This window comes from Chrysemys picta, chromosome 3 (assembly GCF_011386835.1).
Source record: "Chrysemys picta bellii isolate R12L10 chromosome 3, ASM1138683v2, whole genome shotgun sequence".
Classification (NCBI taxonomy): Eukaryota; Metazoa; Chordata; order Testudines; family Emydidae; genus Chrysemys; species Chrysemys picta.
In genome coordinates this window covers 151,146,357-151,159,250 of record NC_088793.1, presented here as the reverse complement: position 1 = coordinate 151,159,250, position 12,894 = coordinate 151,146,357, and the positions used below count along the sequence as shown (strand labels likewise).

The following is a 12,894-nucleotide window of genomic DNA, read 5'->3' as shown; positions in this document are numbered from 1 at the left end:
GAGAAACATACAGAGCGGGAGATGGATCCAGGAGTGAAAACTCTTTAAACAAGAGAGATGAGCAGACCGCAAAAAGCAGGAATCCCTTTGCGATGACCCAGCAGAGGGGCTTCAGTGAGAAGGGGGCTGGCAGATAGGGAGTCAGGTGGGCCTTTGGGATCAGCACTGCCACACCTGTTTGCAGTGGCAGTAAGGAACAATTCCCAAAAGGGTTGGGAGGCTGGAAAGGTGGGACGACATGCCTCTGACCTTGCTCCACCTACTCTTCCCCTCCTTACAACGTATGTGCCCCTCCCCCCACCCATCTCCTCTAAAATGCCACCCTGTCTCCACAACCGCCTAGGTGACAACCTTCAGAAACGTACCCTGGGTTTTGTTATTGGAAAACTCGGAGATGGGTCTGAGCCACCCCCAGAGCTGAACTCTCTCAAAGCGAGGGCATATTTGGATCCAGAATTTTGGTTCAGGCCCATGACTATTGAGAATGAGTTCCTGCCACCCCTGCCCTCTTTTGTCCCTGAAAACTCTGCACAATGCAGAGAGGAAAATGCCTTTGTCCAAGCCCTTTGGCAGGAGCCATGGCAGTGTTTAATGTTTTCATTGTTCACGTGTACTGTCCCCATTCTGTACATGAGAGACAGCAAAGAGCATTCATCATCCCTTTAGCAGCCATGGCTGTTCCTTGCTGACTGCTTGGGAAAGTCGCAGGCTTTTGCATTCAGCAGCCAAAGCAGATATTCAGCCTCTGGCAACTCACCACATCAAACCGCTTGGCAAGTTCCAGATCGTCCTCGTTTCTCACCATCTCAAAGAAATCTAAGTGCCTAGGAAAGAGGAAAACAAATCCAACCAACTCACATGACAACTCTCACCTGGACCAAAGCTGTGGCAGGGGAGAAGAGGAACTCCATTTCCTTACAGAGGGCTGTGATAATGGCAGGTTTGATGAGGCAACCCCTTCTCCCTCCTCCCCCCACCCCCAAATGATGGGACTGTCCGGACACCTTGTAATATTTACACCGTAAGGCTCAAAGGACAGGGCATTTAATGGGGCTTAATGACAAACTGGGAGGTGTGGATTGCCTGGGGTTCAACAAGTTGTTAATCCCCATTTAAGTCCCTATGTCAAGGTGATTGCTGCTTTTAGAGCCTAAAAATGAAAATAAAATAGGCATATGACATGCTGTATATTGACTGACATAATATCACTCACTGCATAAGGGGGAAATCCACATGCCCTGCTTGCTTGCCAGACTGCTGGAATAATCTCATTCTTCTTATGACATGTAGCACAGAGAATTTCAAGTATTCCATTTAACACAAGACATTTTGTCATAGTGCTTGGGGTCCTCTTAAACTGCGCTGGCCCCCAGGGCTCCATGCTCTCTTTGTCTAACCTTGCTCCATTGTAACTTGTGAGACCCAGCAGCCCCACTGACTTCCTGTTGAACATCCTTGGTTACTGGATAAAGAATCATCACTAGTCTAAGTACAATGGTGTCAATCCAGAGTAACACCGCTGACTTCAGCCATTTGGCCAGCTTTCGACCAGCATAAGAGCATAAGAGCACACTCTGGCCCAGTAGTGCTAATACAATGGGGCATGTGTGTAAAAGAAGAAGCCCAGCAACATACTTCAATATTCTGAGTCAAAGACTTGCGGCTCCTTTGCTATCCTTCATGAGAGGTAATTGGATTTAACCGGGTATTTATACAAAGTGTCAGGCTGCAGCATGTCATGGTTTGATCCTTGGGTAGAAATCTCACTCACAGTATTCTCAGCCACATTGAGGTTTGAAGGAAACCCCAGTTTTAATGGGACAGCCTGCGTCTTGCAAATTAGATATAAAAATGTAAGGGCCTGATCTGGCTGTCTTCCAATCCATGTAATTCCAGCAGAAACTGCTGCCACAATCCAAGCCACCTGGTACCTCCAGAGAGTGGTTTGAACTAGGGTAATGGAGGAGGGGGAAGAGGGAATAGCACAGCAGTGGGGGCATTCCCTCTCCATGCATAGGTGGGCCATAGGAGAGTTTGCTCCACAACACCACACTCCATACCTCCAAAGGTTTGTGTTCTGCATTGCTTCACTTTATAATCTGATAAACTTCTACAGGCTCCTCAAGATCCTCAGGTATCTCGGTCAAATCACCTAGTTCTAAAAAGTTTATTTTGGCTTGTAGATTTCTGAAGAGTCTAATTTAAGCTGCCTCAGTCAATGCAGCAAACTACAGAACTTAATTAGACTCACCTGTCTAATGTTGCATTTTCATGTCCTCTTAGCTTATCAATAACAGGTTGAATTCCCAGCATCAGAAACTCATATCGCAGGTGCAATCGGAATTCCAAATTGTCCTTACAGAAGGGGAGAAAAAAACAACTCAGACTCCAAAAGATTTTGGACAGATTCACTTAAAGGTAAATTCCTACTTTGAATATCACCTCTCCTGCTTTTAAAAGTTTACAGGTAGACTCACGTTCCCTGTTCCCACTCAGAATTTCTCTCAACAATCCTGACCTTCCATCAAAAAAAGCAAGTTCAAACTGGGCCTTCAGTCAGTGTGTCATTCTAGGCAGGGTGGTGCTACCATTAAGGAGAACTAGGCGGTTGCCTAGGGCGCCAAGATTTGGGGGCGCCAAAAAGCGGTGCCCCCAATTTTTTTTTTACAGCGTTCCTCCCCGAGCGCGCAGTTACTACTTGACTTCTCCAGCCTCCCAGGCTTGCAGCGCCAATCAGCTGTTTGGCACTGCAAGCCTGGGAGGAGAATTAGAGCTGGGGCGGTGTGCTTGGGGAGGAGGCGGAGCAGAGGTGAGCTGGGGTGGGGAGGTGCCACACGGCTCCCCGGGCTGGGAGGGGTGGGGAGCTGCCGCGGGGGTGCCTCAGGGCGGGCGGGGAGCTGCCGCAGGGCTCCCCACCCCAGATCACCTCTGCTACGCCCCCTCCCTGAGCACGCCATCGCTGCTCCACTTCTCCGCCTCCCAGGCTTGCGGCACCAATCAGCCGTTTGGCGCCACAAGCCTGGGAGGGGACGAGAATTAGAGCGGGGGCGGCATGCTCAGGGAGGAGGCGGAGCAGAGGTGAGCTGGGGTGGGGAGCTGCCGCACGGCTCCCCAGGGGGGGAGCTGCCGCAAGGTTGGGGGGGCGGGGCGCGCAAGTTGGAAGTTTCGCCTAGGGCGTGAAACTTCCTTGCACCGGCCCTGATTCTAGGGTGACTGTGTATTCTGATGTTTCCCCTTCAAAACAAAAGTCCTCATATAACTGCATCAGCTCCATGTATCCTTCTGGGAAGGGAGCCCTCAGAGACCTAACAATGCTCTATAAGATGCTCAACAGGGGACAGAGGAAGAGCAAAGCAACCAGCATTTTCTCTATGAGCCAAGAGCAGGTCTCTTCCAAGCCTGGGTCACAAGCAAAAAGAATTTTGGAGGCTTCATTCAAGTTCCCATCTATGAATCTCACAAAACCACCATGCACACTGGCATATTTGGGAGTCTCTGCTCAGGAGGGGCTTCAAGGGGGAGTTACAAGCAAAGTGTGAGGAAGACGTTGTTAAGTTAGGATTGATATGACCAGTCGAGCCCCTTTTCCAAGAACTAAACCCACTCAATAACACTGTAAGACTTGCCCCTTGGTCTAATAGCCATTTCCAAAGCAAATAATTCAGTAGCAACAGCTCTGTTGTAGATGGAATTTCCAGGGTGGTGACTCACCTCGCCTGCGCCAGCATTCAGAACAGCATTGATAAAGGACATGATGGCCGTTTTGAGATTCACCTCATCCCGATAGCGCCCCATGCTTCGGTCTAGCTCATTCAGCAATGTCTGAAACACAAGGGGTGAGGTGAGAGAGATTAATAACATTCATTGCTTTCCACTGCACAGCTCCCACATTAGCTCCTTGTGAATGGATGGTGAGCATAGTCAGACTGCCTTTGATTTGTCACATCTCTGCTTAGAGTGTAAGTGGTTCAGAGGAGGGCCACGTCTACCTGTCCACATTCATTACAATTTGGGGCACTCCATGAAAAATAATTAATAATAAAATGCCCACTTGATCCTGATGGAGAATCCCTGCCTAGTGCTTTGGAGGAAAGCAAATCCCCACCCCCCCCTTTCCCATTTAAGTCCCTGTCAGTAGGAGCTATATGGCAGAAGTAAGAGGACCTTCCCTAGCCCAGATCCTCCAGTCAGTTTAACTCCGCACATGCAAGACAGCATCTCCATGGTTAATGCCTCTTGGCCCATTTATCTTGGCATCCACGTAATTTTTCATTCTTTTCTTCAATCCTAGCACAGTGGATTCTGCCAGTGCCTCAGGGGATAGAGAATCCCCAACATTAACTACACTTCCAGAGGTTCTTCTCCACCAAGGGTATCATTGCACCTAGACCTTGGAGGGGTTTCAGTTTCCACTTGTTCCCTTGGTTCTGTTTAGTTGACATAAGGCAGATTTTTGCTCAAGTCTTTATATGCTTCTTTTAATGTATTTGTACACAACAGGAAGAGCTCCTGTGGTCATTCATCTGCAAACTCTTTAGAGCTTAGAGGTGAGCTGCAGAGCTAAAGTGGAGTGGAGTTAAACCCAGATTTTCACGCTGATGTCCCCCCACTAAACAAGCTACAGAAGCATTTAGCACTCAAATATCTTTGAGCTAATCTTTATTAAATCTTCCTGCTTCACAGGCAATATCTCAGAGCACATCACTGTCACGGCATCTGGTATTTATGATGTTGCAGAATGATGCATTCTGGGATATCACCAGTGGGTTTGGAAGCACCAAGAGATGTTATTGTGAGGCAGGGAAGAATTAAAACAAAGAACATAGTTAACATGTTTTGGTGCCAAATGCTCCCTGCAGCCTCGTTAGGCTCAACTCCATTTGAGCTCATGCTGTAGAGTTTCCCTTAAAAACTGATTTGAGTCATAAGTGATTTGTGTCATTCTTCATGTATTCTTTCTCACCGATTCCAGGGCAAATGTGCTCAGATTGTAAATCCAAAAATGACTTCTGTCAAACCTGCAAATTCCACATGGAAGAGGATAACTAAATTGTGCAGCTTCTGCCTCTCACATCAACACTAAACAAAAGCCCCACAATCAGAATTCAGTTGACAATTGTGCTGCTCATGCACTGGGGAGAATGCAATCCTGCTCAGTCTTCCAAAGGTATTTTTTGGCTGTACAGGGAGAACAGGACTAAAACATGCTAATGTGATACACTCAGCAGGTATGGCTAAAATACACACACGGAGCAGAGATGTTGAGTAGGGAAGTTGATTTTTTACTTAGTGGCTTTTTGGACCCTGGCTACTGAAAGCTTTTCATTCCTAGCCAAGCCCTCCATGCCTGGGATCAGTTTAATAGGTGTACTCTGGTCACCTCCAAAAAAGTACATCCCTATGGAGATAAGGTGTCACAGAGTACATGCCTTGTATAATGGTCTAAATCCCTTCTCTTATTTATTATACACCTTTCTGATCCAGCCTAGGACCCACTGGCATCTCTTTCTGTAACGGAACATAGCATATACACCTCCATGTTACTACATGCTTGAATGTCTAAGCCCCTTCTACAGCCAGCATCTTCTCTACAGCTCAGTGGGCCGAGTAAGTCTGAACTTTGTCTTCTGTGCCAGCTGCAAGTGCCTCTGCTCCAGGCGTTTGATCATCCAACAATTACAATGTCTTCCCATTGCTCAAATGGACACCCGACACCCACCCATGCTCCCTATTCACAATAAATGGGCACCAGTCTTCAAACACACCCAACAAAACTAAAGTTCATGAGTTGTCCAAAAAGCAGAGGAGAAACAGCAGAGAGAAGTTAATTCTGTTACTTCAGATTTTGCGCCAAGATTTTGAGACTGAAATCCAAAGCCTTAGGTCTCTGGAATGACGTGGGCAGGATTTCCCCAGCCACTAAAACAGCAGCACCAAAAGTAAGTTTTTTGTTTTGTTTTCCCCCCAAACTTTGCACAAACCTGACCTCAGTCAGAATTCCCTTTGTTCAAAGTCAAGAAACATCAATTATTTGGAGACAACATCACTGAGCTGGAGCAGATATATGCTCATCCATGTCTACAATATATTTTTGTGGTTTGGTAAGGACATGTGTGTGAGACAGACTCAATGTTAAGATTTATAAAGTATCATTCCAGACCCACTAGCCATCCAGCTCAAAGGACATCTGCTAAAGTTCTCTGTCCCTTTCCTGCAACTGAGCTGGGAATAGGATGTGAAAAGCAGTCAGGGCAGGGCAGAGCAGACTGCAGGGTAACAGCAACAAAAATGCTCACTGAGTGAGGTGAGCAACATTGCATCCTCTGCCATCACTTTGATCTAGAAGGGAGCACTGTAAGGTCATGAAGTCCTTAAAGGGTCATAGTCTCTACCCCACATGGTGTGGCAGTTCTCCAATATCCCTAACCCTTCTGGAGTGGCTGATGCTCAAGTCTTGACTTGAACATTTCCTGTGAAGATTTCACCACACCTCTGTGTACTAATTGATTTTATGGTTATAAAAGTTTTTCTTACTATTTAAGCAAAAACTTTCCTCGCTTAATTTTGTTGTTCCTCATCGCTGACATCCAATAAGGTTCCTTTAGTAAGCAGCAAACCGCAAAGCAGTTTGGATGAGCTCTGAGGGGTGGAAGCAAATCAAATGGGAATAAAGGATTCTTCTTCTTTTTAATTTACTTCTTTTTAGTCCCTTTACTGTGTAATCTCAAATTGCTCAAATCTCCTTCTATGGGCACTGTTCCATACTGCTAGTATTTAATACAAGCCAGGCGATGGGGCTCTGGAAGGAATGCCAGTTGAAAAGACTTAGTTTAGGAAGAAGACTGAGCTGCCTATATTCCTTCACTTCAATGTTTCTAGTGATACTAAACATGAAAACCAGACACTGCTGCTACTCTTGTGATTCTAGACAGTGACTGGACAACAGCTCTTATCACCCAGGGAGACATTTGTTAACACTACATCTCCAATGTCACAGTAACTCTAAGGGCTTCTCTGCATTGTGAGTTACTGCTCGGCCAGCCAGGATGCAAATCTACAGAGCACTAGATTGCTGAGTAGTAACGTCCTATATCGACTCTGCTACCACACAGTGAAAGTCCTGGAGTGTGGCTTAGTGTATTATGGCTTGACAGCATAAGGCCAGGTGGCCTGGAATCACCAACAGTTGCTTTAATAAAGAGAGAAGCACTGGCCTATATCTGACAAGGGGATTCACTCAGAACTGAAAGCAGGGTGATTCAACATTTTGACAGGTCTGTCAGATGTAAAGCTAGACATGAGGGACATTAGTGTGTCCTAAAATATCTTCCCAGGCCAGAGTGGCATCATCACTTTGCAAAATGATAAGACTGAATCAAAGCATGAGTGTGTTGTTAAGATGCACAAACGTTACAATGCCCAGACACAATGAGTTTGTCCCACTGGAAAAACCTTGGAAGAGGGCAACCATAATTATTATTAGTGCCAGCAATGCACTGGGCACATCATGGAAGAGTTATAAACCAATAATAGGGTCCTTGCCTCAAAGAGAATCAAATATAAATAAAGCAATGTATAAATGAGTACTTTCCGTATGCAGAACACTTAGGAGCAATGGTCTCAAGTTGCGGTGGGGGAGGTCCAGGTTGGATATCAGGAAAAACTATTTCACTAGGAGGGTGGTGAAACACTGGAATGCGTTACCTAGGGAGGTGGTGGAGTCTCCTTCCTTGGAGGTTTTTAAGGCCCGGCTTGACAAAGCCCTGGCTGGGATGATTTAGCTGGGAATTGGTCCTGCTTTGAGCAGGGGGTTGGACTAGATGACCTCTTGAGGTCCCTTCCAACTCTGATATTCTATGATTCTATGATTATGATTCACAGATCTCAAAGCACTTTACAAAGGTAAGTCAGTGCCATTATCTCTATCTTATAGAGGGGGAAACTGAGGCATTGAAAGATTAAGCGACTCACCCATGGTCACACGAGTCAGAGACCAAATAGAAATAGCATCCACTAGTGGGACTGGATGCAAGAGAAAGGAAAGAAACCACGCGGTGAAGCTTAAAATTTGTCTTGTTCATTCATGATTTTTGTTCAGAGTGTTTGTTGCTTTGTTTTCCATATTTTCTTTCTTTTATGGAACAAGTTTATGGGGTGGTGGAAGAAGTATGTTCTAAAAAGGAACTGGATGGAGCACAGGCATGTTCAGCCTGGAACAGGGAGGAGACAACACATTTGTCACCATACACTATGGGCAAAGAGGAGCAAACTTTAAGAAAATAGATAGGTTTGGGCTGTGAAACCTCTGAGTGTTAAATAGATTCATTTATATTTATTACTATTAGGTATGACCTCTGTGTCCTCAGGTGTGCATTGCATTTATTCATGCCTGCTCTACGCAGATAAATCAGGTGGTTCTCATATATAACACTGGTGTTGCTCTGCCCATGCCAGTGACCCAGATGAAGCTAATAAACTCTCCTTGGAGGATCTTGCAGACTAAGCCTGAGATTTTCAAAGTCACCTAGATGGTTTGATTGCCCAATTGCCATTAATTTTAATGGATATTGGGTGTCCAGATCCCCTTGGTGGCTTTGAAAACCTCCATCTAACTGGCACAAGAGGATGCAGCATCACACAAACTGGAAGAGACCCAGTCCCATAGAGGAGTGTGGACATTAGAGGTGGAATACTTCCAAAAGCTGGTTGGGTTTCAGGAGCATTATAAAAGAGGAAAAGACGGGGCGTGTCATATATTAATAAAAAATGGTTCAGGCATAAAGGAAAGCATGAAAAAAAGGTACAGAATGGGCAAAGGGACTGCTCCGCTCAGGAAAGAAGCTGGGGCAAACATGAGGGAATGGGAAGGGTCTACTGAAGGAAACAAGAGATAAAGGCTGGTAAAAAAGGGAAAAGGAGAAACATGAACTCTATTAGCAGTAAAAGGAGTGAGAAAACCAGTGATGCATCTGGCAAGAGAAAGATGATCTTGACAGTGGCATTCTGGTCAAGCTGCAGGGTTGGGAGATGGGGGAAGCTGGAAGGAAGGAGGTCGCCACAGTGAAATAAGATGACTGAAGTCTTAGCAGTGGAGAACATCAGAAGGGTGAAATCTGGAGATGTGTGGCCTGATTCTCCTCCAAGACTAGTGTAAAAACCTCAGAATGGCCATACTGGGTCAGACCAGTGATTCACCTAGCCCAGTATCCTGTCTTCTGACCGTGGCCAATGCCAGATGCTTCCAAGGGAATGAACAGAACAGATAATCATCAAGTGATCCATTCCCTGTCATCCAGCCCCAGCATCTGACAGTCAGGGGCATAGGGACACTAAGAGCATGGGGTTGCATCCCTAACCATCTTGGCTAATAGCCATTGATGGACTTATCTAGTTCTTCTCTGAATCCAGTTATACTTTTGGCCTTCACAACATCCTCTGGCAACAAGTCCCACAGCTTGACTGTACATTGTGTGAAGAAATACTTCCTTTTGTGTGTTTTAAACCTGCTGCCTATTAATTTCATTAGCTGACTCCTGGCTCTCATGTTATGTAAATGGCTAAAAAACACTTTCTTATTCACTTTCTCCACACCATTCATGATTTTAAAGACCTCTATAATATCCCCCATTAGTTGTCTCTTTTCCAAGTTGACTAGTCCCAGTCTTTTTAAATCTCTCCTCATATGGAAGCTGTTGCAAACCCCTAAATATTTGCATTGCCATTCTTTGTATCAATTCCATATCTATAGATATTTTTTGAAATGGGCAATCAGAAATACATGCAATAGCCAAGATCTGGGCATACCATGGATTTATATAGTAGCATTCTGATAGTTACTGTCTTATTATCTATCCCCTTCCTAATAGTTCCTAACATTGTTCGCTTTTTTGACTGCCACTATACATTGAGCAGATGTTTTCAGAGAACTATCCACAATGACTCCAAGATCTCTTGTTTGAGTGGTAACTGCTAATTTAGACACGATCAATTTGTAAGTATAGTTGGGATTATGTTTTCAAATGTGCATTACTTTGGCATTTATCAGCATTGAATTTCATCTGCCATTTTGTTGCCCAGTCACCAAGTTTTGTGACATTGCTTTGTAACTTTTTGCAGTCAGCTTTGGACTCCACTATCTTGAATAATTTTGTATCATCTGCAAACTTTAACACCTTACTGTTTGCCCCTTTTTCCAGATCATTTATGAATATGTTGAACAACACTGGCCCCCGTACAGATCCCTGGGGGATACTATTATTTACCTTTCGCCATTTTGAAAATTGACCATTTATTCCTACCCTTTGTTTCCTATCTTTTAACCAGTTACCAACCCATGAGGGGGCCTTCCCTCTTATCCCATGACTGCTTAAGAGCCCTTAGTGAGGGACCTTATCAAAGGCTTCCTGAAAGTCCAAGTACACTATAACCACCCGATCATCCTTGTCCACATAGTTTTTGACCCCTCAAAGAATTCAAATAGATTTCTGAGGCATAATTTCCCTTTATAAAACCTGTGTTGACTCCTTCACCAACCAATAGTGTTCATCCATGTGTCTGACAGGCAAAATGCTTGAAACTGGTAGAGAAGTTAGGCTTACTAGCAGGATTGCTTCCGGAGCCTTTTAAAAAAAAAAAAATCGGTATCACATTAACTATCCTCCAGTTATCTGGTATAGAAGCTGATTTAAGTGATAGGTTACATACCACAGTTAGTAGTTCTGCAATTTCATATTGGAGTTCTTTTAAAACTCTTGGGTGAATACCATCTGATAAATTAAATTGAAGTCACCAGGACCTATTTGTTCCAAAAAATCAAATAAATCAGGAATTACTCCATTGAAGCCATGAGTGTTACACCAGATTAGTACCAGTGTGAGGTCACAGTCAGACTCATTGTAGATGGAATGATGTCTTGATTACGAAGAGTCGGTAGTTCAGGCTGTAGTTTCTAGTAGGATCCAAGTGTGAAATTTTCCAATTTAAACACACTAACCCCTAGTTTTACCAAAAGAATTGTTTACATTTTCTACAAGGTCCCATAAAATAATCCATCTTCACAAATGCATTTCAGTAGAATTTATAGTGGTGGAGCCAGATCCTCATTTGGTGTAAACTGGTGCAGCTACACTGATTTCAATGGAGTTGCAACAGTTGAGTCCAGACTCTGGTTTGGATTCTGATCTTAGTTCTACTGGTATAAAACAGGAGTAACTCTATTCAAGTCAAAAGAGATATAGCAACATAACCAAAGTACTTTGGTTATAGCAACGTAACTAAAGTAAGAAATTGGCCCAAAGTACCAACTTTCCCTTTGTAATCTCCCTGCTACTTCTTCATTTGTTGGTGTCTGTGTGGTACTATACTAGGCATTCCGGGCAGTAACAATCATGCCTGGAAGACCAGAGATGACTTAAGACTGTGCAGCAACCTGTAACAAGGAGAATACAATTTTATTTGGTTCAGAGTTAAATGTGTGATCACACACTAATCCACGTCACTCAGGCACATGCAAGTGGGAAATAATCAGTGCTCCAATCTGAAGCTGTCAGTAGTGAGGTATGCAGATGCTTAAGTTTTAGACAGCTGCCAATAAATAAAGCTGACCTTCACTTCCTCATTCTTGTGAGGAAGTGGGGGGGAAAAGAAAATCCATTAAGGAATTCCACCAAGACAAGAAAAGAAACAGGGAGAAGGGAAAATAAAACTCTCTCACAGTTCTCTGGGAGAAAATGGTTCCAGCAACAGCTGTCTCACATTTACTCACTGACTCCTTGAATCATCTGCTATTGAGAGAGGTTGCCAAAGAAGATCAAGGAGAAAGAGAAACTCTGATATTCATTGCTGGTGCTATTGGGAAAATGCTAAATCCAAAACCAGTGAGCAGCTGAGATGGAGCATGAGGATTTCAACAAGAAGAGGGGGCAGGAAGCAACAAGAGGGAAAGGGAAAAAAGGAAATTATGTACCACTGCTGTCAGGATGGTGACTGGGGGAAAGCACATGTTGTGGAGTGGGAGGGAAAGACCACTCTCAGAGTCACTGAATATAGATCACGGTCTTCATTATTAGTGATGAATGTTTGTTCTTACAAGGAAGCCATGAAAAGTCAAGGAGGGACGGACTAACTGGCTCAGGGGTCTGGTAAAGGCATAGGGAGCTTTTCACTCCTACGTCACTGGTTTCAATCTAACCTGAGTCAGTACTGGCCAAAAGGTGATAACCATCTGATGCGTTGTGTGAAATGAATGGTCAGGTCTCAATCCAGTCCCAGGTTTCCATATGAGTCAACATGCCATCACAAGTGGCACCCCTCTTGGCAGTTTCAGCAGAGAATCCTACAAAGTAAATAGCCCATGAACTCATTTCACTAGCTGGTCCCAGGCGATGAGGGCTGAAGCACAGTAGTGAGGCAGTGAGTCAAGTCTTGCACAGCTGCTGCCTGTATTGTAACTTTCCTCTGTTCCCATCTAGGGCTGTCAATCCAACACCTTTCACCAGCACAAAATTCCATTCTAAAGCAAAACAAAATCTAATGAGCATGCCAGAGTTTTAGATCTTTTTCATCTTTAAATTACTCTGTAAGACACAGCAGTGAGATGTTTTCTGAAAGATCTGCTCTAGTTCAAACAGGAATTACTTCAGGAAAGTTCTATGCCCTGTGTTATGCAGGAGGTCAGACTAGAAGATTATCAGAGTTATCCTTTCTGGCCTTAGAATCTATGACAAAGACTGAGCTCAGGCCAGGTTCCAGAGAAGCTCAATCTTCCCCACTGTCTATGGACCTAATGGTCCCATTTCTGTCAGCTTCCAAGCCTGAGATGCTGAAATCCTCCTCCTCTTTGGCTCATCTACTGTTTCCTTAAATAGCCTATTGTCTCATCATCTATGTGAAAAC

General features: G+C 44.4%; 1 protein-coding gene across 14 annotated transcripts in view; it reads right to left on the bottom strand.

The window, feature by feature from the left end:
• The window catches only part of DAAM2 (dishevelled associated activator of morphogenesis 2), a 243,033-nt gene that overhangs the window by 56,923 nt on the left and 173,216 nt on the right, over positions 1–12,894 (bottom strand). For all 14 annotated transcript variants that reach the window (XR_010599842.1, XR_010599841.1, XR_006174048.2 and 11 more), the window contains 3 exons: positions 3,712–3,822; positions 2,252–2,355; positions 758–824 (listed from right to left, as the gene is read on the bottom strand). Coding sequence is in view for 11 of the 14 variants with exons in the window: in XM_065589271.1 (XP_065445343.1) it covers positions 758–824; positions 2,252–2,355; positions 3,712–3,822 (282 nt within the window). In the remaining 3 variants the exon portion in view is untranslated. The remainder of the gene's footprint in view (positions 1–757; positions 825–2,251; positions 2,356–3,711; positions 3,823–12,894) is intronic.